At 41.8% G+C, this 26,213-nt stretch overlaps 1 protein-coding gene across 12 annotated transcripts in view; it reads left to right on the forward strand.

The window, feature by feature from the left end:
• The window catches only part of MYO5A (myosin VA), a 96,797-nt gene that overhangs the window by 30,234 nt on the left and 40,350 nt on the right, over positions 1-26,213 (forward strand). For all 12 annotated transcript variants that reach the window (XM_083871041.1, XM_083871046.1, XM_083871048.1 and 9 more), the window contains 9 exons: positions 10,935-11,091; positions 15,042-15,185; positions 15,964-16,045; positions 17,497-17,604; positions 18,066-18,172; positions 20,506-20,771; positions 21,328-21,409; positions 23,841-23,981; positions 24,711-24,836. In XM_083871041.1, coding sequence (XP_083727167.1) covers positions 10,935-11,091; positions 15,042-15,185; positions 15,964-16,045; positions 17,497-17,604; positions 18,066-18,172; positions 20,506-20,771; positions 21,328-21,409; positions 23,841-23,981; positions 24,711-24,836 — 1,213 coding nt within the window. The remainder of the gene's footprint in view (positions 1-10,934; positions 11,092-15,041; positions 15,186-15,963; positions 16,046-17,496; positions 17,605-18,065; positions 18,173-20,505; positions 20,772-21,327; positions 21,410-23,840; positions 23,982-24,710; positions 24,837-26,213) is intronic.

Here is a 26,213-nt window from a genome sequence, read left to right on the forward strand (position 1 = left end):
GTCTCTTATACTTGGAGCCTGACATTTTATGATGTTACAAGGTACAAGATGGTAGATGGGGGAATCAACTTGACACAACATAAGGGACCTATTTGTCCAAGCAGTGATTGGTTTTAGGCAACAAAAGGGTTAAGTATGGTTGTAGCTGGAAGCTGGAGTTCATGTGAGGTGTCCTGCTGGTAGCTAAGCAATGAGCTTTCCTAAACTGTTGCAGGAGTGACCTCTGACTAATCCCTAGATAAATGGGTTGCATAGTGCTGGCTCATCTTTGTGCTCCTCTGGAGTGCAATCTGTCATGGGTTTGTAGCATGTGCTGACCTCAGTTTTCTTCATTTGTATGTGTTGGGAGATGTTACTGACAATTCATTATCTTTTCACCTTTTGACATTTTTACAGTCAAGAGCTGTGTTTCCTGGATGTAATTATAATGGCAAGTGGTGCATTTTGTTAATTAAAAAAAAAAAAAGTACATCTTCTGGTTGTGAGAGTGTTACAGAATGCTTTTACTGAGTTGTGTTGAAGAGAAACAAAGATTCTTAAGGACTTGAGCTCTTTTGGAGTGGTTGAGTTTGCAGCTGGAATAGACTCATGAGAATTCAGGTTGTGAATAATAATGTTATTTCATCTTTGCTTTGCACGTTCAATGAGCAGATGCCAAAGTTCTTTACAGAGGAAATCAGCATCCTTACTTCCACTTTAGAAATTGAAGCAGACATGGGGATTGGGAGAGCAGCTTTGGTGAACTCACCAAGGTGGCAAAAGCAGGGTGTTGAGCAGGGTGTTCTGAATCAGAAGTCCTGGTCCTGTGTCTGCTGACTTGACACCAGCTTGACAATAAAATAAGTGAGAATAGAGTACATAACTGATAGTGCAGTTCAGTTCAATGCTTTCAGGGTACAAAAATGAGCTGCACTTTTCACCCCCTTCTTTCCTGCAGCATTAAGGGGTCTCTGTGCCAGGTAATGTCTATTACATGAAGGTTTCATGTCTTCCAGGCACTTCACAAGCCTTCCCAAAGCCTGTCTCCTCTAATACTAGAGTCTCAGTTTCTGCTTGTGTAGAAGACAAGGCAGAGGTGGTGTGCTGTGGCCAGCCCTGGACCAGCCTAGAGGTGGTCCCAGGCACTGAACTTCCTGTCCCTGTGCTCAGAACGTCCTCTTTTCTCCAGCAGCTAAAGACGTCACTGAGAAATGCTGTTAGGCTTAAAAAAAACAAGTTAAACTGGAAATATATTTAGAAACGAGATTAAAGAACATGTTTTATTGGACTGATGTTTCATGCTTATTAAAAGTGAATGCTTTTACAAAGAATCAATTTACTGCTTAGTCAGGAGTGATTGTTATGACTCAAAGTTAGAGCTGAAGAATTCTCTGAATTGTTAATGTGTGGCATTTGTGAAGACTGGGTTGTGTCAGAGCATGTTAGATCCAGGTAGTCAGGATAAACCAATGGATACAGCATGTGAAGGTGGAACAGACAGAAATGTGGCTGCTGTTCTGTGCTTGCTTCTGGGGCAAAGCACTTGTAACTCACTTTTGTGTTCTTTTGCCCATCACATCGCTACAGAATGGTTCAGAGCACTTCAGTCTCTCATAATCATCCTTGGCTCTTATTTAGCACTTTGCACATTTTGGCTGTTTTACAGGTGTTATCTTGTTAATCCACACAGCAGCCCTTTGAGAGTGGAAAAATCAGTTCTCTGTGTCAGGCCACACCTTTGGGGATGTGCCAGTACAAGTGAATTTGGAGGTTTGGCACTGGGAATGCCATGGTGGTGTGGCTCTGCAGGGAGAGAGGGGCTGTGCCTGCTGTTCAAACAGCACTGCAAGAAGGAAACTCGGGAAATGAAGGGTAAGGGTAGTAGGGGTGAAGGCAGAGCATTTATCAGGTCTGCCTGGTTGCAGGGGAGGTGACCTGCCAGGGAGAGCAGCTCAGCAGCTGCAGAGAAGATGGCAAGGTGTGCTTGTGCAGTGTGGGCTTGGAAGCAGTTGGAAAGTAAGAAGACAAATCAGGGGAACTTGCCTATTTTAAGGAGGCCACTAGCCAAATCCAGAAACAGGGGATAACAGAATTTATTTAAGGCTGTGAAGAATTTTGTGATTAAAATAGTTTATTTGGAAGGTTGACGAAGGGCAAGATGTTGCCTCCTGCCCTCAGTGTGAGAGGTGCTGGGAAGGCAGCCCGGAGCTGGCTGCTGCTGCTTTCCATCAGTCCAAGAGCATTAGAAAACTGCTGAATGAATTCTTCCTTGTTTATTTATTTATTTATTGAACAGTTAAATTACTTCTGTTTGAAAAGCAAATCCTGGGTTTGTAGAGTTGCCAGGTTTTAAAATGGCTTCTAGCAGATGCTGCCTGCCCTGGGCTGAGTTTCAAAGGCCTTTGCACTGAAGGAGTGCAGCTGAGCATGCACAGCCTTGTTTGCTGCCACACAACACTGCCCTTAGGCAAAGGTGAAGCTAAATATATTGCACTGGCTCGTGTTAAACCTCCCAGCACTGGTGGGTTTTACAGCTGCCTTTTATATTAAGATAAGTGGAGAAGCAATTTTGGTCTTCTAGAAAAACAAGTAACTGTAACAGTGGGAGCATCACAGAAAAGTGGAGCACAGCTGCCCAAAAAATGAACCTGGGACCTACTGTAGCAGGGGACTGGGAGGGCAGGTCTTGAGGAGAGCACAGGCTGGTGAGTCTGCAAGAAAAAGCTGAATCCTTGTATCACTCCAAAACCACATTTTGTGCTGAAAAGAGAAGAGTGTCCTGGAAAAAAATGTGGCTATGTTTTGGTTTCAAGTTTACAGTCACTGGTAATTTTAGGAAACACTGTTTATTTCAGCATTTATTGAAATCAGACATATTTTTAGTGAGCCTTCAGATGAGTTGTGCAAAACCTTATTCATCTTATACCATGGATTTGTCTTGCTGGTGCTTTATTCTTCTGCCTGCATTCATCAGCTGTGCATCCTCTCTGCTGCCTTGGGAAGTGCCAGTCCCCTGGACACAGGGCTCCCTTCAGCCTGCAGGGGCTGGCCACCTGTGGCTGGGAAGGTCCTTCCTAAATTTCTTAATGAGTTAATCAAGCTGCTTTCTGTGAAGCTGGCAAAACATTCAATACTGCAGGGAACTCTTGGCTCTATATTGATACCTGATGAAATCTGAGTTTCACAAGGAAGGAGTTCAGAATTTTTTCTCCTATAATTATTCTGAGACTGAATGAGCTGTTTGGAATATGTGGAGTATTAAATGTATTTTTCTATTCTTTGATTCTGTGATTCCTGTAACAGCAGTACTTTTAAGTTATTTAGGGACATCAATAAAGCAGTTACAGTGATATTTAGCACTTCCACACTGATTTAAGTGCATTGTGTAAACTTCATTTGTTTTGGCTTTGTTACCAATGTCTCATGGTGAGGGAAATGATCATTATTAAACAGATTTTTTTAGTGATGCTGTCAAAGATCTGTGAATATTCTGACTGTAGGTACTGCAGGTTGTTTTGGTCATATGCTGTCACAAATATGCAATGGGGATGCTGAGAGATTGATTGCAAAAATAAGATGCTTGCTTTGGTCAGAGTTTTGTTTATACTGCTGGAGACACTAAATCATGTCAGCTGTATATATGTATGTGTATCCTTGAGAGGTTTGGAAATCTGTTTTAAGGTGTAAAACATGAAACTAAGTTTTTGTTGGTCCTTATTTAGCCCTGTGTCTCTCAGAGAAGCTGCAGCTGATGAAAGAACAGCAAGATTTCAAACCTGCCAGCATTTCAGAATGACTCCTAGCTGACCTTTCAGCAATGTCATTAGTTTTTAAGTTATTTTCTTGGGTTGGATCTCCTGCTGCCATAATTCAGCTGTAGGATGGCAAAGCACTGAGTTCCTTTTCTGTCTTTGATGGGTGTGACGCACATTGGTGTTAGTGGTACTTCTGTGTGTGCACTGAGAATAGGATCTCTCCCAAATGTTCCCTGAGTCACAGGTTCCTTCCCCGGGAGTTTGTCAGGTACTTTGATCATTGAAAATTCACTGTTTCAAAAATGTAAAGCCATTTCAGGCTTACAAGTCTGTCTTATCACCACAGAACTGCAGTAGAAGAACAGTAGTGAGATAAAGAAGACCAAACTGTCACTGCTAGATTAAATAAAAGCTATTTATTGTGTACTTGCATTGAAGCAGTAGGGGATTTTAGTTTTTGAAGATCACAGGATCTTTAGCAACAGTTTGGGCTGTTTTGGATTAAATAAAAATGAAATGGTCATATGGAATGGAGTTGATGCCCTTACCCATAACCTAAACCTGTCATTCCAAAAGAAAAGAATAAAGCAACAGCAACTGCACAAAGGGAAGGAAAAAAAAAATGGGGGAGGGAAAAAAGAAAAGCCAGGAGATTTAATTAATTAACCTTTTAACACTGGGGCAGTGGGAGGGGAAGATATCCTGAAGGGGATGGCCTTCAAACCACCCTGACAAGAAGCTTCCTTAAAAACATCAGCGCCTTGGCAGTGTCCTCAAGGTTAACAAACACAGATGATTTAGGATCAAAGGCAAAGTAAGTACTAATGTTCTTCTCATCAAATTGCCCTGTTATTTGCTTTCTTCATTACATATTAAGGATATTCCACTCTGATCTTTTCTGCCACTCTCATCTGTGTTATGACATGGAGACAATTCAACTTTGAAGTAGTTCATCACAGGCAAGCATTTCAAAGTCCATATCAGAACCTTTTCAAATCAGCTATTAATGATACAATTTTTCCAGGGAGAGATACTGGTAGCTTGGGTATAGATGGATTGATAGGAGTATTGAGGTTGATGTCAATAATTTCTGTATTCCTTTTGTTGTCAGTAATTCTGTATTCCTTTTGTTCGTTTTCCCAAGTTGATGTTTGTATGGGGGATGTGCTTATATACATTTATTTAACATTACTTGCTGTGGAGTCATGAGTCTCAAAGCCAAGATCAAGTGATACATCTGATGCATCAGTCATAGGAAGCAAAAAAAAAATCACAAAAAAAGTGTTGTGCTTTGATGATTCAATCGAATAGCTTTGGGCTTCTTTAATCCTCTCTGAAATGTGTATTGATAGAGAGGTTTTTAACTTTTAGTGTTCCTACTTCCTGCTTCAGAGAGAGATTTTCAGTTGGTACAGAGGAAGAAGGTAAACAAAGATATCTGTAAGGATTTTTCAGTCTGTATGTCTTGATTATCCTGATCTGTTTGGACAGTTTGCTGTGGCAGTGATGACTTTGATGCAGTAAGCTGTTTTGGTTTTTGTGGGAAGTAGCTTAAGTGGAGGCAGTGATCTTGAATGAAAATTGTTTGAAAATTGACAACTCTGCCTTTAATATCAGCAACTTTGATGTCGCAATTCTTGCAGTGGTTTTCCTTTTTTTTGCCTCAATTTTTCCATTGGTCAGCTGAAATTGTTAAAAGCTGCCCTGGATAATGACAGCTGCCGATGATTGGTCAGTGTTGTTGCAGCTCTCTGTACAAATTGGAGGTGCCCAGTGACAGTCTTGCTCTTGCTTCCAATATATCTGACAGCTGTGACGTCATGAGAGTAGCAGTTCCTCCACGCTGAGCTCTTCTGAAAGCATCCACCATACATTTTTATAAAATACAAAATTTCAAGTAGCCAGTGCTATGAAAGCCTTGCATTAAGATACATGCACATCCTCAACAAAAGGGTTTTTTCACCTGATACATGCACATCCTCAACAAAGGGTTTTTTCACCTCTTGAGGGCAAGGTGATGTGTTTAAAACCACTTGCTGGTTTCCTGTGTGTTGTCACTTCATTCATAATCTGCAAAACCCTTTTCTGTATGTAAGGTATCTCAAGACAGTTTGCAGCGCTCTGTCTTCCTCAATGCTGAACCTTCTTTAAGGAGAAATTATCTTCAGTGTTAAGTTTTGTGACGTTTATTCAAAGCATAAGAAGCCCCTGTTGCTATGTAGGCTGTAATCTCAAGCTTGCAGGAATTAGGTAAGACTGCATCTTTTCAGTTTTGGCACTGTGACAGTGAATTTCCTCATAAACATACTGCCTGTCAACAAAATGCTGTAGATAAAGTTAAATCGTCTTTAAAAATTACCAGCCTATGCAGAAATCTGTTTCTGCTTTTTTTTTTTTTTTTTTTTTTTTTTTTTTTTTTTTTTTTTTTGTGATAGAGAACACTTTAAATTACTGGTTAGGTATTCCACAGTGTGTCCTCATTCTTGTATTTATCAAGAAATAGCTGTTGCCCTCACATGATTCCCAAAGTATAGCCTGAGAGAATTTATAGAGAAGATTTCTGAACCAAATCCTCTGCTATTGCAAGCAATCTCAGCCTATCATTTCACATTTCAGCTTGTGAAGTGTCTGGGCCTGTCATCTTAAAATGGCACTTTTAATGTAGTTTTGTCATTCCTTTTTATTCTTCTGCTGTTCAGAAACAGCAAAAGCTGAATGTGATCCTGACTGACTCCTGAACATGAACGTGCATCACAGTGATGTAGTTGTGTGTGTCAGGATCTGATTGCTATCTGCCTTTGGGGGGAAAAGGGCTCCTCCACCTCTCATTTCCCAGACTGCTTGTCTTCATTTCTGTTTGCAAAAGCATAATTAAAATGTTCCCTCCATTCAGAAGTAATACTCATCTTAAAATCATCTACTTATGTGTTTTATGCAGAGCAAAAACTGCAGGAAGATGAAGTATTGCATGAAATGTGGCATCTGGCTGCAAAGTGGTGTCACACATAAAGCTGTTGCCCTACTTACTTGTTTCATTGACTGAAAGTTTTAATTATAGCTTTTTTTTCTGACTGGTGACATGTTAAGTATTCAAAATGTCAGGTCAAAGGTCAGGGGCTAATGATTTAACTAAAAATAACTCTAAAGGTGTAGTATAATCTGAGAAAGAACTTAGGTGGTGTCAGTTTTGTTTTCTGGGGCTTTTTTTTTTTCTTTTGTTTTGGTCTTCTAAATTTTGTTTTGTTTTTAATGCAGCCTGATTATGAAAATTTCATTTGACACAAACAGAGGTTATATTTTAGACAAACCAGTGCTTATACCTATCATTAAAAATAATTCTCACTGCATTTTGTACATCCTCCAAGGGGCTTTGATGCTAGTTTACTTGTTATTTTTCTTTTAATTGCGGTGTTTATTTCTTTGAAGTTTTCTGTCCTTAAAGAGCGTTCTGCTGAGCTGGCACAGCTGCCTGGCAGGACCACTCCAGCCTCCTCCAAGACTAAATATCTTTCTGCCTGTGGCAGGATGTCCATAAGCTAAGTCTTCCCTGGGGTTGTGGCAGCGAGAGCTCATCCCCTGCCGCTGTTTGGGTTTGTGTTACAGTGTCCTTTCTCCTTCAAGTGCCCAGTGTGATCTCGGGCGTTTTGTTGTGTTTTCCTTTCTCTCTGCCAAAAAGCACAAAGAATAATGTGCTAGAGGATGGCCACTACAGTGTGTTAAGGCAAAACAATGGATTAATGTACTGGTGAAGACAAGAGCGGCCCTGAGCGTGGATGGAGCTCTGGCAAGAGGACACGGCTGCAGACAGTGAGGAGCCCTTTGTTTGTCAGGATGGCTGTGGCTGCTGCAGACACTGAAAGTCACTGCAGACAGGGCAGCAGCAGTGTTTTCAGCTCACACAGAGCAAACACTCCTCTGTAGGCCAATGTGTGCAATGTATATGTGTGTATGTACTTATACAGGAATATAATAATGGATCTCTTGTTCCTGGGCACATGAGTGTGTGCTAAGGGGAAGAGTAGTCTTCATATCTTATGACATGGGAGAAACTATCTAATTAGCAACAGTGTTCTTAAGGAGAAATTATTTCAAACTCATTTTTGCAATACTGTCTTTGTAAAAGTGGAACTTCTGAGAAGAGGCTTAAGGACTGCAAAACCAGTGTGTATTTTCCATGCTCCCACACATGTCCGTCAGGAATGTGACAGTTAGAATGAGACATCTATTATTCCATGTCCTTTCTTGGCAAAAGAGCTTGTTTTTTATTGACAGTTTTGTCAGAAGTCTGAGTGAGTTTGCATTCCTTGGTTTTCTGAAAGCTTTTTGTACTTTGGGAACTAAAAAATCTTAACCATCATAGGATCCATTTCATAGACTTGAGCTTCCTCAGTCTTCATGTATTTAATGATATTTAATACATGAAGCAGCTGGTGATCTACAAATGAAAAGCTTGTTATGTTGTTGCCTATCTCCTGTGTTAGGCAATCTCTGAAATCAGACCAGAAGTTTTATATTTTAGAATGGCATGGGGTTTTCTTTTTTCTATTGGAAAGAGCACAGGAGGAAAAAAAGAGAGAATGGTTCCAATCCTATGAAGGAATGGTTGGTTTTGACTCACTGCAGGAACTCTGTGGGAGGGGAAGATTGTTTGTTGCCAGTTGTCCCATTTAGGTGTGGATTTAGGCATTTGCTTGGATTTCTCCTGCATCCTGCTGCTGCTCTATTTGAGCTGGAGGATCCATATAACTCCTGAAGCTTCCGGAGCCACAGGCTCTCTCCCACACACCTCTGTCTACCAGGAGTGAACCCTGTGAGGGGGAATGGGGAAGAAACAAGAGTGTTACTGCAAGCCATCCCAGGCACACAGAGCTCTCTCAAGATCCTGCAGAGAGGCTTGATGGCCACTGTCCCATGAAGTCGCATCAGAGGGAGAGATGAGACTTGTGGCCGAGGCTGACATCTCTGGCATTGGGTGTGTGTGACTGGACTGCACAGCCTGGGTTATCAGCTGAACAGTTCTGCTTTCCCACGACCGTCCCACTGAGGCTGACAGCTTGATGTGCATGGATGTGAGAACTGTGCTGTAGTCATTCACACCTACTGCATGTGTTACATGCAAGTTGAGAACATGAAATTAGATTGCTTTGATCTTCTTAACACTTCGCTATTAAATTTAAAGCAGCATTCAGTCATTCTAAGTAAATTCTTTTTACCAAAATGTGGAAACTCTGCCTCAACTGGTACCTTAATTTGGTTAGACAAACACTGCCTTGGCTCTCCCAGGGATGGGTGATGGAACCAGAGGCTCCTTCAGCCTGTGGCTTTGAGCAGCACAATGTAGGTGCTGGAGCTGTGCTCTTATCTGAGGGCTTGGCATTGTTTTTGAAGATAGGTAGCACCTTGAGAATTGCAGCAGAGTCTGTAAATAGTTGTTACTCAGAGCCTTTGCCCGCAGGTGATTAACTGGGCCTAAATCAACAGTTACTGTGGGGTCTTGTCCAGTTTATAGTACCCTCATATCTGATGGGACTTAAATTGGTTTGATTTGGCAGAATAGGTCATTTGACATGGATGATGTTTGTATCAATGACCACACAAACCAGTCCTCCCTTGGAGAGAGCAGGTGGTCAGTGGTTTCATCAGAGACCACAGTAAAGCAGTGCAGGACCAAATTGATTTGATGAGAGTGGTGTTTAACTCCAGGGTGGGAGATAGAGATGGTCACCATTCTTCTACTGGGTGGGGAGGTCTGGCCAGGCACCTGAGGTGTCTGAGATCTCTCTGGGGTTGTCACAAGCATTGACATCATCCTGGGAGGGAGAGAGGAGGGGAGGAGGAGGAGGAAGGGCTCTTGCCTCTGGGGCCATGGTGCTTTAGAGGCCATGCTGAGGGACATGCACACAATCCTGTTTCCTTTTGGGGCTGGTAGTTTGTTGGGGTGCCAATGTAAGCATGACACATGGCACCCATTTAAGACAAAATCACCAGTTTTTAAGGTGGACAGGCCAAACACAGAAAAGGAACACATGTGATTTATACATGTTTGATAAGTAGCTTCATTTTTTCATCAGCAGGGTTTTTTTAATCATCCCAGAAACAGAATCAAGATCTTCTGCCAGGCCTTTAGGCTACAGAAACCATAGGTAGTTTTTCCACACATATGTCTTTGAATTCCCTGCACAGCATCTCCTGATGCCATTGGCAGGGCCTGCAGACTGTCGCTGTGCTGCCTGAACGTGGAGGTGCCTGAAGTGTCATTGACAGCTCCTGTGCTGTGAGGACAGCCTGGTCTGTACCTTGGCTCTGCTCTCTGTGTTCCAGCCCCAGCTCTGTAAAGCTTTGGGGGAAAGTTTTATTCCTCCTTTCGCCTCTTTTCATGTTAGTGTGTAAAACAGGATTAAGCTTACCCAACTCATAGGAATACTTCAAAATACTTTTTATTTTAACTTCATTTGCTTTGAAAATGTAAAAGCTTTATAAAGCACATATGGTCTTTATTTTAAAAGTTTCAGGCTCAATTAATGTTAATTTCTATGTTATTTTGTAGTGTGTTCTTTACTCATATAGTTGAGTTTATGCACGGAGTTCTCTTTGAGTTGAGAGAAAATTGTTTCAGGAGCAAATGGAAATTATTTTTTTTATAAGAGAAGAATTTTTTTTTTCACAACAAAGGGACCGTCTTCACTCCAGAGCTGCTCTCTGTGTCCTGAACAGCCATGCTTGAATTTTTCAGATTCAGAACAATTCTGGGATAAGCTGGTGATTAGAGCAGAGGGACGAAAGGTTTCTGTGGCTGACTCTGCTGTTGATTTCTCCCTCTGTAAGATGGCATTCATGATCTTTACTAATGACCACTGGTAATTTAGTGGAGCACTGTGCCACAGCCTCTGGATAGAAGTAGCTGCAGAAGCACGTAGTGAATAGCAGTAACAGATCCTGTGCTATAGCCAGGTTCTCCAAAGCAGCTCTGCTGGCTGGCTGGACTGTCACAGTAGCTCCATCCTGGAGGAGCATCCTGCTGGCAGGCAGTGCAGTCCAGTCCAGGCAGCTGGGTAACTAACTGCCTTGTGTCTGCCACCTGCACTTACCTTTTGCTCTGCTGCTAACATTGATGGTGGAGGGGTTGTTGTAAAGCTGTGGACGCAGAGAATAAGTGTCCTTGAGAGAACAGCTGGGAATTAACATGTGTTTTTGTTTCAGGGATGAGAGAAATCAGTCAATCATTGTCAGTGGGGAATCTGGAGCTGGAAAGACTGTCTCTGCTAAGTATGCCATGAGGTACTTTGCCACAGTCAGTGGATCTGCCAGTGAGGCCAATGTTGAGGAGAAGGTTTTGGCCTCCAACCCCATCATGGAGGTAAGAGCTACTGCACCAAACCCTACCCTCCATCTGCAGTTATTACTGGGACAAACATAAGCATTCAATAGAGCAATCCACACTTCTTAAAAACATTTACAAATATACATTAAATTTTTGTGTTTAATCCATTTACAAGGAGTTGCTTTAGACATCATTTGGTAATATTTATGAAAGACTGAGAGAAGATGAGAGGTGATGTTTCAATATTGTTAATGTATTTCAAAGAAAGTAATTTTTATGTGAATACTTCTTTGTGACTGGTAGTTCCCAGACTGCTGCCAAATGCAATTGGAGAAGACTGTTTTTTTGTGTATCCAAAACGGACAAAACTGTTGATCTTACCCATCAAATTTGTACATCACACAGTGAGGGCCAGCAGATTGTGCACTCTGAAAGGAAGTAAAGCAAATGTTAAATTTTAGGAAATAAAATTAGAAAAGAGAGAATGAGAAAACAAAGTTACATGGGATGCATGCAGTTTCTTTCAAAGGAAAAAACACATTGGAAGGCAAAATTTTGCTATAATTAGTTCAGACTCACGTTTCAGTTCTGGAAATTGTTGTAACCAACTGCAGTCAAGTCCCAAAGCCATTTGCTTTGGAGGGCAGGTGCTGGCAATAGACTTTGAGAGGACATATACTATTCCTCCTGCTTCAGGGTCTCTGTTCTCTGGGAAGCTCAGCAGAGACTAATTCTGATGTCACAGCCAAGCAGAAAAGATTTCTTAGACTTACCTGAATTGTTTCTCGTGTCTTTGCCCACATATGCAGATTCAAGTTGTGGCTGAAATTAAGGAACTATGTTAAGAGATGATTCAGCAGTGAGAAAGTCTTGGGGGAATTTCTGCAGAGAAGTAACTCTGTCCATAGGCACACACATAGTCATGCCTGTGAACAGCCTAGGAAAACACTTTAGGACCACTGATGCCTTGGTGGATGTTGGGCATTTCTCTGCAATAGTGTGAAAGATCATGAGTAAATAGAGTGCATCCAGTGAAATGTGATATGCAAAATACTGCCATTGTTTTTTTCCTCAAGTATTTTTAAAAAATTAACTGTGTTTTATTCCTCCTTTCCTCCTGGCATGAGGAGTTCATGATACTCAAGCTATAGCTGCCCCATCACAGTTGTGTGTGTCTGTCACAAGGTAATTGTGCCTGGTTTGCGGTGCTGTGTGGTGTTTGGAAATTTTCCCTGTGGGATAAAACAGGCCGTGTTGTGCTGGGCAGTGACTCATCCACATGTCCAGGCTGTGCCCTGAGGAGCAGTGGCAGTTGTGCAGGTGTGAGCTGAGCCCAGAGAACAGCTTGCCCTGCTGCAGTGTTTGCAGGGGGTACCACATCCCATGGGGGGCTGTGCTGACATCCCGTGTGCGGCTGATGGGTCGAGGTGCTGAGTCTCCTCCTGCCCTGCCCTGGCCAGCACTGGGACCAGGTGTCCTCACCATCAGCCTCTAGTGACAGCTCTGGTGAGGGGCTCTGCAGGACAGGTCTGTGCCTGGGTGTTTGCTGGGTGAAATACAGACTCTGCAGCTTTCCCTGCACCACTTCTTTTGTTTGGTCTCAAAGCCTAAAGCAAACATCCTGCTCTCAGTCCTTGGGCCCCACCTCCCAGTCAGTGGCCATTAGCTCACCACTAATTATCTGAATTCATTTCCAAAGCAAGGAAGTTTAAATTGAGGACTAAAAGAGCTTCCCATCTATACCTTTTTTCATTCACTAAAAGTCAGTGATGCTGCTTTATTTTTATTTTCTAGGGATAACAATTATGTGAACATGGGTATATCTAAATATATATTTCAATTGCTTCAAAGATTATTATAATTTGACGGAAGTTATCCTTTTAACTTCCAACACTTGAACTTTAAATTAGCTTTAGAGTGAGTGTTGAAAAATTTGATGTTGAGACAGACTCTCATGATAACATAATTAATGTTTTGAATTCTTCAGTTGATAAATCAGTAGAAACACAAATTAACCCACATATTTTAGGAAGAAAATGAGTACTTCATTTTAGAAACTGGAGACTCCTCATTTGCTAAGCTGACTGCAAAATCTTAGGGGCAGAATGTAATTTTATTTTTAAATTTCTATTTGGACAACCTAAACATCAGTATTTTATGAGCTACCATCACCTTATCTTAGCCTACTAAATACTTAGTAATGTCGAGAGGTAACTGTACATTTCTAGCAACTGTTTAAGTGACTACTTTTGTAGTCAGTAACTATATGCAGTTTTCCTATTGCAAATGTAGAAATCGGTAAGTCTTAAAACACATCTTTATATGTCATCTCCTGCCCTCATTCTTTGTTACCCTCTGTAGCTATGCAAATAGTACAGCTCTATATGTATTCAGGCAAGCAATCTGATAATCCCAAAGACTTTCTGTTTTTATCAGTAATACCTTTTGAAGGAATAATTGCTTTCCAAAATCTTGTAGTATTACATTGCTACCACCATCAACAAAGTAAATCACAGTAGCACTAATTTTCTTCTTTCAAAAAAACACAGGAGTGCAGTTTGAGTACATTCATTTTGAATGAATGTGATGTTTCTTAGAACTGCAGAGATGCAGTTTGTTCCTAGATCCTTTCCAGCAGCTGTCCATCTGATGCCCACTTTGACATCTGCTCTGTAGGGTGTGCGTGCTGCTGCTGCTCCCATGGGGTTTCTGACAGCCTAATCCCACTTTCCAGGCTGTACCAGCTGGCACTGACCCATTCACTGGCCTTCTGCTGCAGATTTGGGATACTCAGCAGTGCTGCCTGCTCTCATTTGTTTTTTTCAAGTTTATTTCAGTACAGAGTTGCAGTGGATGGCTGCATGGACTGGGAAAGTTGGACACAGATATAGTGGTGCACTTGGGGCTTAGTAACACACACACAGTGCCATGTGATGAGGGGCAGTGTGCTGCATCTCACTTCTTACAAATGCCATTCCTTTTGATACAGAGATACCTTAAGAATTTTTTAGAAGGTGAATTGCTGTATGATGTCTAAAACATGGTCTGATTGAGAAGAGAAAATGGTTTTCTTCAAATGGTTTGAAGTTCAGCATGTTGTGATTTGCATGCCTTGAATTCTGATGTGTCCAGCTGGTACTGGTTGTGGGGTGAACCCTAATGCTGATGAGGTAAGGTAGGATGTTGTATAGGTAAGGATCCATGAAGGATCAGCAGTCATTATTTGCCCTGGGTATTCCAGGACATGTAATGTAGAGGAAAAGCACAAAATATTGTTTGCTGTGTGTGAAGCTGTATTGAATTAATCTGAGAAAGTTCAGCACAAGGCAGGGCAGCACTGAGGGCTGTCTCTGGGTCAGCAACCAAGCTATGGAAGGGGTGCAGTTTCAGGTAAGTGACACGAGTCTGTACATATTAATTTTTAGATTATGCTCAGTAAATTTTTTTAAATTTTATGTTTGCAGAAATAGTTTGGAAGTGTGGTGATTAGAGAGTATTAGTAATGATAAACTGTTAGCCAGGTGGAACAGAGTGGGCTGTGGGTTTATAGTAGGTAGACTTTCAAAAGTTGCAAGTACTATAGATGTATATGTACACCTACATGTATAAATATATCTGGGTGAAATAATTCTTACAGTTTTACTAAGTCCTTGAAAGAAATCTGTGTGTATGTGAGCTTTCTGCTAGACTCTTTATTTCCTTTTGAAAGACTTCAAAGAACAATAAAGGATTTTTAGCTGTAAAATTAGACTACGTGGAAGTGAAATAATTGCTAGGAATATCAGCTCCCAGTCTTACATTAATGAAATAACTGTATTTTGATATAACTTGTTGACCAGGCAGAGACCATTCTTCATTAAATTTTTGATTATTTTTAAACCAGGACACCATTAATGTTGTTAAGTGTTTGTGAGCCATGTAGAAGATTAAATAGATGTCATAATTTCTACAAGCTGTTAAACCTTTACAATATTCCCTTTTTGCAGTCTATTGGAAATGCCAAAACTACCAGGAATGACAACAGCAGTCGCTTTGGTAAATACATTGAAATTGGTTTTGATAAGAGGTATCGAATCATTGGTGCTAACATGAGAACTTACCTCTTGGAGAAATCAAGAGTGGTGTTCCAGGTAATACTGATTAATCTCTCCATTTTGTTTTGTCATCCTTGAACCAATCCACTGTCCCACACTTCCTCTCCATCTTTGCCTACCTTGCAGTCTAGAGCTCAGTAAAAATGGACTTGTCCTTGACTGACTGCCTAAAGATACAAAAATATAATTATGGTTTCTACCATGTGGGGATGTTACATGAAGAGCTGTTGCATATTTTAAAAGTAAGAGACAGATCTAGCACATGGTTTATTTGGAAGAGAGTATTTTTCATTTCTTTTTGGTTTGAAGGTATGGAATTTAGAGTGCTTAAGTTCAGAATTATGGTGTTGGCCATGAGTCATCACCTTCTGAGCTGTGTTTGTCCTTCATTTTAAAATTCAAGCTTTGCCTTGGCAAGGAAGATACTCCCTTTACCAGCTTACTATAAATACTGAGGCAAATAGTGTTAGTTATTTTTTGGAAAATGAAAAATTTCTGAGTATAATCATTTTACTCACCTACACAATCCTGATCTATGATTAATAGTAATCTACAGTTCTGAGAAGTAAAATCATACCATTTTTTGTTTTTTTTTTTAAATGAAAATGTCTGCATGATTCTTGCTGTTGAAAATGGATTAAATTAACCAAGAAGGAAGAGAGAGATGCTGATTTATCTTCCTTCTTTCCATGTGGCTTCTGTATTCTTAATGTATTGCTAGTGAAAGCATTATGCATAGTAATTCATTTCTGCTCATGGTTGTTTCTGCCACTTCTAAAGTGGTGAAAAATAACAAATTCCTTTCTTTTTAAAGGCAGAAGAGGAGAGAAATTACCACATCTTTTACCAGCTTTGTGCCTCTGCAGCATTGCCCGAGTTTAAAACACTACGATTAGGTATGACATTTACATTTGTTATATTGTGTGACATATTGTAGGGACAAAGCAGCATCTCTGAGCTTTTTGAGCCAAAGATCCAAATGAAGAATTGCTGGTTTTTAAATTCTAAACTTTTAAACCTTCAAGTACTAAAAGGTACTGAAAATAACTAAAATTATAGACCTTGGACTTTGTGGTTTTCTGATAAAACAAAAGTAACAGATTTGTTTATTCAGCAGACTCTAATACATTGCAGTTGCAATCAATAGGACTTACTATGTCCTGGAGGGTGAAATTCTTTTTTCTTAGTTCTTTATAGCCTTTTTTTCCATTGTTCCAGCCACTAGAGAATTTTATCCTTTCTGGTATAAGCATCTGAAAAGCTTATTTTGCATCTGTGTACTTTTAGTTGGACTGTTAGTAGCAATTACTTTACAATTTCTGCTAACGTGGTGATCAAAAAGCAGATGAAGGAATTTTTTCTTTTATCAAATTAAAATGTTGATATAAGAAAGGTTTCTTATTTGACAGGAGTTGGTGCTTTGTAAAAGAAAAGCATGATGATGACCTTAGATAGACAATCATGTCATCATTTTAAAAATTCAGTATAAATTGCAGTGCTTCCTGTATATTTTTAAAAGTGGGTTTCATAGTAGGAAAACTGCACAGCCTGTGCTGGTTTCTGAAATACCATTCTGGTTTTAGAGTGTTTCTCTGCTCTTCTGCACCACCCTGGCACATTCAGGATTCACATCTGCTAACACAGGAAAGAAAGGAACTGATGTAATTATAACTGAAGAAGCCATTTAGCAGACTTTTCTTTCAGCATTCTTGGAACCTTATCTGAGTAGGAGAAAAGGAGTCTGTTAGTGCAGCTGGAAGCATGGCCAGTGAAACCATAGGAATCTACACAGGAGGACTGCTGGTCTCCCAGTGGAGCCCAGTGCTGTCCCCAGAGCAGTATGAAGCTCTCTCTTCTCCAACCTCGATTTCTCAACCTGAATGGATCACAGTAAGGCTGAGCCAGGCCATAAATCAGAAAAGAGAAGGAAATGGTCAAAATATAATAACCTGATGTAGTAATAACATAGTAATGTCTGTCACATAATTCCAAAGCGTGCTGCTCTCAACTCTGGCTACTGTGTAGGTGGTTGGTTCAGGCTTGAAGAGTAACTGCTTCCAAAGTGATTATTCCACAATTGTGGAAGTCTGAACCAAGGTTAGATAGAGAATATGTTTGGTGACCTAGTATGGGAACCAGGTAGCTTAAAGAATATTTACTTGCACAGTTAAATCTTGAAAAAAATGCTCTTTAGAATAAGTGTGTCTTAAGAGCCAGAAGGCAAAAATATACATGTGTCAGATCATGGATTCTGCCGAGAGCAACTTAATCATGACACAGCTTTACAGATGTACTGTGAATTTCTGCATATATGTGTGTAAAATATATTTTTTTATTATTATTACAGGGAATGCAAATTACTTTCACTATACGAAGCAAGGTGGAAGCCCTGTGATTGATGGTGTTGATGATGCTAAGGAAATGATGAACACCAGGCAGGCCTGCACTTTGCTAGGTAATTGGTAAATCACACTCATATCCTAAATCTAATACACTAGCAAATGTTTTCTATATTATTTGTGTATATTTTTTTCATACTCTATTGTATTTAAAACTAGGAGAGTTTGATATACTTTGGGACTGAGATACTTGTACTGCATGAAGAAGTTATTTAAATTGTAGAATTATAAATCTAAGAGGAGCACACATTATGTGAACATAAATGGTGGATTCCTTTGGTGTAACATATACAGTGCTGGAGGTCACTGACAAAGCACTTTGAAAGAGCAAATTAAATGATTCATTTTAATGGATTTTTTTTTTTCATCTGACTGTAAAACGTTTTTGATAGAAGTGGAGCCAATTAGAACTGTCAAATGTCAAAGTCACACACAGCAGTCACAGTTTTTCTCGCCTTAATAATTTTTTTTTTGTCAGCTGCAGCTCTCTCCATTCATTTTATTCATCCTTTTCCAGGGATTAGTGATTCCTACCAGATGGGAATTTTTCGAATCCTTGCTGGCATCCTTCACTTGGGCAACGTGGAGTTTGCATCTCGGGATTCTGACAGCTGCACTGTTCCTGTGAGTAGCAGATGAGGGGCGTGGTTTGCACTCTGACAGGTCTGCCTTCTGCTTGTTTGCAGGGACCTTTTCTCAAAAAGAGTGAAATGGAAATGGGTTTATTTCTAATTTGCTAACATTTTCAGGTTTTTTGCAAATAGATTCAACTCTTCTCAGTTTAGAGGGTTTAGACAGTACTCTCTCTATTGTAACATTGGTATACAATTATAACTGTAATTGATCTGTCCTAGAAAAGTCTAGTAGGCAGGCTAGCTTTGAAGTCCTGAGCAGGTGTCAAGATCTTTATATTCCTACATTAATATCTTCCCTGCACACAGTAAATGCTTTGCCAGATCGGGAGTTTTTTTGACACGAAATGCCAGAATGCCCTAAATAATTGCAAAATAAATGCTCTGCAAAGTCCTCTAGACATGAGCATAGGATATACAGATATGATTTGTGTGACTCAGATCTAAGTGTCATGGTCTCATCAGTTCTTTTTTACCTTGGAAATCAGCAACAAGGACTGCATAGTCTGATCTGAAAAACTCTCCTCATTGGTGAGGGCTCTTATTCTGGAGATGAGAAACAAAATAGTTCTGGCTGGTCTCTTCTTTGGATTCAGTGACCAATTTCTCCTTCTGCCTCCCTTTGAATATCTACTGCTGGCCTGCACAACCTTCATCTCTCTCTTTCGTGCAATAGTAGGAACACTTCTAGAGTTGTTTTTTGGTTTTTTTTTCTCACTGTCAGTCCCTTTCTCAAGAATCTGCAGTGGCAGTTTCTGGAGCTGAGACAGCAGGTCCTTCATGGGGCCAGAGGTGATTGGTGTTCCTGCCCTGACACGGCCTGCCTGTGGGGTCTAATAACTGCTTTGAAACCACAGCAATAGTCTGGCTCCTTGGTGTCTTATAAAGGTTTTCACTACAAAGAAAGCTCATTTAATGATAACAGGTATAAAGCTGATGAGCCTCAGGACATTAGGAGCTTGCCTTTGTTGTGATGAATATCTCCAGTGCAGGAATCCCACTGGCTGAGCTGGTAAAAAGCTGCAGGTTCCTGTGCAGCCCTGTCCTGACCTGACAACACCTGGCAGGCAGTGGTGAATGCTCAAACATCTTTACCTGGGCTGTGCTGTTCTCTGGCAGTAGCCATGTCACCAGAGAGCTCTGTGCCATGCAGGCTGCTCTCCTGGGAGGCACTGCTGTGATGGAACAGTGGTGCTGCAGGGTGCTCAGCAAAGGGCTCCCTGTGCTGTTGTGGCAATCAATCAGTTTGTTTAATGTCAGCTTGAGCAACCCTAATGTGACACTCTTTTGTGCAGTCTTCATAATTATTATTACTTTATTATTGTCTCCCAAGCCAGTGAAACAGACTCAGTTAATTGGATTTTGGAAGTGTAGCTGCATGGGGCCTGTATGCTGTAAGAACTAGAAAAAGCCTCAGAGAAGTCCCAGGGATGTGGAAATATTTAAAGCTGATGTACCCTGAAGCTGTAGGACATGTGGTAACAGTCCTCTGCCATCTGTCTATGTCAAGACAGTGCTTGTCAGTGTTCTGCTGAGCCACCAGGTGCAACGGGAGCATGATGAGGAAGTAGTGTTAGGGGAGCTCCTGAGGAGGAGAGACCTGTCTGTCCTCCTTGATTTCTAGTGATCAGTTTGCGTGTTAGTCACAAAGTGTCATATCTTATTGAGGAGTAAATGCACTGCGCTGATCTTCATGCAGAAATCTTATATACCCATCTCAACATACAAGCCTTGCTGGTTGATTTTACCCAGTTAAACAAAGCTCAGTTTTTTTCTCTTGTACAGTTCAATTCGAGAGCTAGAGAACATCATTAGTGTACTGCAATCTTTTAGTGCTTGTCTCCAGAATTCACTGAGAAAATACTTGAAGTACTGAGGCCAGAGCACTAAAGCCCTTCCACACTTGTTTCTTGCCTCGTTGGCCATCACTCCCTGCCACAGCTGTATGTGAGCAGTCAAGAGCCCCACTCAGGAGCTGCTGTCCATTTGGCCTGGACAGTTCAAGAATTCAAAATACCAAGTCCACCCCAGCAAAGCCAGATGATTCATTTTTCTGAAGGTTGCAGGTTCCCTGTGTGAAGCATTTGGGTGAACACAAGTATAGTAAAATAAATGCCTGCGAGGGAACTTATTCACTAATTCACTTCAGCAATGTGAATGTGCTAAGTGGGTAGAGAGCTTGCTACGTTTTGAAGGAGGAAGAGCTGAGGAAGCTGCTGTTGCTGCTGATTGTAGGATCACTGCAGGCAGGCAGTTCTGTCTGCGTGATTGTATGTTTGCTATGGGTAGTACTGTTTCAGTATCTAACGAGCTCATTTTTATTAGCCCAAGCATGAACCTCTCACCATCTTCTGCGACCTCATGGGTGTGGAGTACGAGGAGATGGCCCACTGGCTTTGCCATAGGAAGCTCGCCACTGCCACTGAAACCTACATCAAGCCAATTTCCAAACTTCATGCCATCAATGCCAGAGATGCACTTGCCAAACATATCTATGCTAATCTCTTTAACTGGATTGTGGATCATGTGAACAAAGCCCTTCATGCTACTGTAAAACAACATTCTTTCATCGGGGTGTTGGACATCTATGGGTGAGTTTTTGTCAGATGTATAACACTCTTACATAATTATCTGACTGCAAAACATCCTTGTCTTTATTATCTGGGACTGCATGGATTACACAAAAAAACTCCAAACCTTAGCAGCTGCTTATTCCAGCTGAAGGAAGTAGGTGTTTAGTTTTGACATACTAAGATCTTTGTCATGACTTTGATGTTTATAGTGGGATTTCACATTTTTGCTGTTGGTAGTTCATTTATCTGTTGCATTTTGGAAAGTTACAAGGCAATTTTCATGTCAGGTTCCTCCAAGGTGGCACTTATAGGGAGGACAAAGATAACTAATGTGCTCTCCAGAGACATCAGTCCTTTCCCTGAGTTCCTCATCACTGCCTAGAGAGGGAGCATCACTAAACTGCCTGTCTAGTGCAATTTGCCATTTCCCTGTGTGTTTTCTTGCTTAACGCATGTTATTTGTGCCTGAAATAGTTCAATGAATTTAACTGGAGGGAGGGAATTTAAAATTTTGGAGGTAATTTTATCTTTTTTTTCCAGTACACTAGTAATTTTGAGTATGTGCATATTTTAGATTTGAAACATTCGAAATCAACAGCTTTGAACAGTTCTGTATCAACTATGCCAATGAAAAACTGCAGCAGCAGTTCAATATGGTAAGTAGGAAATGACTGGCATTTCCTCTTCCCTTTTCCCTCATCCAGGTCCATTCTGCTAATTGGGTCCCCAGTGGTTAGGATGAATTCCTTCAGTCTATTAAGCAGCTGTCCTGGCCGTGGGCTTTGAGGGATGGGCAAGATCGACTATCTCCTAGAAATAGATTTTATGACTAACTGCTGCTCTGGGACTATTTGAAATTCTGATCAAGTAACAATTATAAGGCAGAAGCAGTGCTTGGCAATTAAGACCCTGAGATTGCCTGTCAGTGAGAGCACCGTGTGGATGAAGCTGGAGTTAGTGGTGTGTCCATAACCTCCGGGAGCCCCTGGATGGGCAGGGGAGAGCACGGCTTGGCTGCTGGAGATTTGCCACCCGCGCTTCCTCCCTGGGGTTATTTTTTGAGGCTGTTCAGCTGCATCCTGGAGTTGATGAATGACGTGTGGCAGGAGGCGGCTCTTCCCCCTCCTCCAGAGAGATCACGATTCTCTCCTCAGCCTTGGTGACGTTTGCAATTACATATCTTACCTGCATAATGATGAGGCAAGTTATTTCTGCCAGGTCTGTTGCTAGGCTGTGCTGCAGCACCGGGATAGCTCTGAACTCCTGATATGATCCTACCTCTGGCAGTGTGTGCTCGCAGGACCAGATCCCCTGTGCCCTGGTTCATCCCAGTGTGCCAGGGAGTAAGCAGGGTGCTGGAGCAGAGGCTGGGCTTTCCAGCCCTGGTGTGCCCTTTCTGTGTGGGTAGGGCCATGGCTGGCTTCAGCTCTGTGAGTGGGATGTCATAACTGCTAGGCACAGGGTGTCTTGGAGTTTTCTCAGCTGTACAGCAAAATCTAGTTGCTGTAAGAGCGGTAATGGTTCTCTTCTTCAGTGAAGATAACTGTGCCCCTATTCCCCTCCTTGTCAAGCCATTGCTGTAAGCACCTGTCTCACGAAGGAGGGGGTGACAGGGCTGCTGTGTTGGTGTCCTGCCAAGTTCCCAAACCCGGTGCTGATGAACATGGAGCTGTTGGGCTGCCATGCAGGCACACAGAGGAGAGGTTGCTTTGAATGAAACCCTTGTGGCTGGTGGCAGCCAGCAAACTTTCATGTGCTGCTTGGAGCAGCCTGAGCCTGGCTGTGGAAAGGCCTCTTGGGAACTGCCTGACCACCCTGCCCTGCCTGGTGCCCACCACCCACAGGGAAAACCAGGTCTGAAGGCATTTTTCACCACCTAATTGCTGGTTCCTTCACAGTAAAAAAACGGGTTTCTGTTTTCTTTCAGATCTTGGGTTGGATATGACTCTCCAGTAGAAGGCTGCCAGGCTTTCCTGCCAGGTGCAGGGTGGGAATGGCTCCCAGGGGCGCGGTTCAGAGCTCACTGCTGGGGAGGATGGTGTTCAGATAATGAAATGAAGGGATAAACAGCTTTGTCAGGGTAGTTTTCTGCTGCCTGGCAGATGTGTGAGATGTCTGTGGGCTGTGCACTGAGCTCAGGGCAGGTGGGGCTGACACCCCAGCCGAGGTGTTGTGGCACCCCCAGACCCTGCCCATACTGGTGGTGGGGCACTCCCAGCACGCATCCACCTGCCACAGCAGCATTAAGTGTGCAGAAAAATGCAAGTGGGGGAGGAAACATCATCAAAAATGACTGGAGTCAGCAGTCTTTTTGGTTTTTCAAAGTGCTTGTTCTGTTAAGACCACAATTTGCCTGTTTAATATCTTATTCTGTTTTTTCCTGAAGTTTTAATTAATCTCTTATGCACATTTCATTAAAACTGTGCAGGCTGTTTGTGATAATATTTGTGAATAAATATGCAACTACATGGTTACTGACCTTCGTACCAGATAAATCTGTCACAGAATTTTCCTTAAAGGATTTCTAGTGCTAATACTCCTTCAGGTTTTGCTGGAGAGTAAATTTTAATGCAGTGCATCATGTTAGGAAAAAAAAAATAAATCAGCAGCCATTTAAGAGGAAATAGAGCTCTGTTCTTTTACAAGGAAACACAAAAGTATTTCTAGTGAAACTTGGTTTGAAATAGAGCAGTGTTCGTAATTTCCAAATCATAAAAGCATGGCACATCCTACTTTATAGGTTGCTGTTCCTGCATTTGAAGGTTTTTCTGGGTTTTGTGGTGTTTTTGTTTTTTTTTTGTTTTTTTTTTTTTTTTGTAAGAGAAAAGCTTATTATAATTGCTGGACAATATAGTAAAAAGATAGGATATTTGCAGAGTATATTGAGTTCTTGAATTTAGGCTGTTGTTTTTAGGCCAGGAAAAAAGGTTAATTTATTTTTCATACACTTGTTAAAGAGTTTATTCAGTTGAACCAGTGTGTCACTTGACAGCCTGGATTAATGTGCCAAGATGAATTCAGTTGAGAGTTCAATGTATTTATTCTGCATTTAATTTCACAGAAAACTGTTTTCCTTTTGCCCTGCAGCATGTCTTTAAGCTGGAACAAGAAGAATATATGAAGGAACAAATACCATGGACCTTGATTGATTTCTATGACAATCAGCCTTGCATCAACCTCATAGAGGCCAAAATGGGAGTTCTGGATCTGTTGGATGAGGAATGCAAGGTGTGTGTTCAAGGGCTTTCATAAAGAAAGAGGTTGTCAATTGTCCTGCTTCTGGGCCTCACAGGGAAAAGTCATCTGCAGACTGTTGTCATTTTGACACTCTGCTGGTGCAAGAATTTGGACAGCATACAAACAGAATTGGCAATTACAGGAGGAGAAAAAATGGTTTTAGTAATGAACACCCCCACCCCTTCCTCTCCATCATGTATCTGTAGCTGTTCCTGGGTCTCTGATCAACTTTGTTTGGACTTTGACAGTTTTCTCTTCCCCAGGAATGAGTGAGTGCAGTCCTTGGTCCTGTCAGATTTCCTCAAATTGCTTCTTGCTTGGTGTTTCACCCTTTGTTTTTCATCTTGGTTTATTTTATGCCAAGCCATGTACAGGGGATGGCTCAGAGTGTCTGCCTCAGTTGAAACCCAGCCTGGGGTTCTTATTTATCACAGAGCATCACAAGAAATCTCTAAGAGAGGTGGATGAGTTATGCTTAGTCTGGTAACGTGCCTTTGTGATCCCTGCTTTCAGGTGTGTGACACTGGAGGCATTGTTGGTGTCAGATGTGTCCCAGCAGCTGCACCTGCTGCCAGTGCCCAGTACCCCGTGTGGAACTGGCAAGCACACAGCTGCTTACTGTGTCCTTGCTTCTGGCAGTGCTGGGAATCCCAGGAGCTGGCTTTTGCTGCTGAGAAGTTCTCCAGACATTTTAAATGTATTCTGTATTCTTTTCCCTAGATGCCAAAAGGCTCAGATGACTCCTGGGCCCAAAAACTATACAATACCCATTTGAATAAATGTGCTCTCTTTGAAAAACCACGTATGTCAAACAAGGCCTTTATCATCAAGCACTTTGCTGACAAGGTAAGGACTTTTCCTGTAGTACTGCTTTCCTGCTGCTGTGTGGGAGGGGATCCTGGCGCTGCCACAGGCAGAGACTGGGCAGTGGCATCCCTGACTCTACTCAGCTCTTCCAAAGTGTGTCTGCCCAACACCTGATCAGGAGGAGAAAGTGCAGCTGTGCAGAGCCACAAACGAGCTTCTGACTGCACCAGGTGCTGTAAGCACTGACCATCGCTTTTCCAAACACCAAAGCTTAGTGCATTTGCAGCTCTCAGCATTACTGTGTCAATTCCAGTTATGCAACAGAAATGTACAAAAAAGGAAATCCTGTACCCCACTCCTTTTAGCTGAAGAGCAGCAAGGGATTAATGCCGTTCTTGCTGCCATCTCAGTGTGCAAAGAGGAGAGAGGCCAGCATAGCCTTTTCTATTGCTGGGGCAGTGTGTGTGCTCCCACCCTCACCTCAGCTGTGCAGGGAACAGCTATTTCCAGGAAGCTGGCTGAGGGGTGTCTCAGTGGAGTGCATGTTGTATTCAGCCCGCAATGCTTGTCAAACTGAGCCACTCCTCAGGTTAAAACAGAGAAAATTAATAATCTCATTTAATACAATTGTCCTGTTATAGAGAAAAGCTGCCTCAGGATATTGTCAGCTTTGTCAAAAACAGTTTCAAGAAGCTCTCAGATTCTTATCAGTAGGTCTGCACATGCTGACATGGGAGGTTGGAGGCCTTTATCTGCCTCTGCTAGGTTTCTCCCAGGCTCCTGAATTTATGTGTAGAAGGGTCCTATTCTTTTTTGCATCTAGTGTTACCTTAATGAAAGCAGCAGAAACATCTCTGTAACAGTTTAGATTCACAAGTTCTGTTCTATTTTGTGGATAAGAGAACAAGAAGGAATTAATTAATGTTTCATAATCTGTTCATTAGGCTAAACTTTGATATTGAAAGCAAGGCTTTCCTGTGTCTAGTCTATGAGCAGCAAGGGCCAAGGAAAGCAGAAAGTAGCTCCAAGCAGGTACTAGCAAAGCTCTAAGCTCTGTCTGTGCTCAGCATTTTATGTTTTCTGTATGCTTATGTGAATGTACTCAGACATCTTGGAGGAAACATAAAGCCCCAGCTGGCAGGTCAGCGGTCTGTGCTGAGCTGTCCTCCTGCACACAAGGCAGGGATGCTGCTGCCCTCTCCTGGCCTGGCCTCCCGCAGGAAGAACAGGGATGGTGCCCCAGGTAGTGCTCAGAGTGGGCTTCCAGCTGTAGAGAAACCCTGGGGACATCCTCTGTCCTCTTTCCTCTAGGAATTCCTTGAAATTATTTGCAGCTCAGGGTATGGTGTCATTGTGCGAACACTGATAAATGGACTTTTGACAATAGTTTTGGTTTTCTTTCAGCCTTGAATTAGG

This window comes from Zosterops lateralis, assembly GCF_965231275.1.
Source record: "Zosterops lateralis genome assembly, chromosome: 13".
In the NCBI taxonomy this organism is placed as follows: domain Eukaryota; kingdom Metazoa; phylum Chordata; class Aves; order Passeriformes; family Zosteropidae; genus Zosterops; species Zosterops lateralis.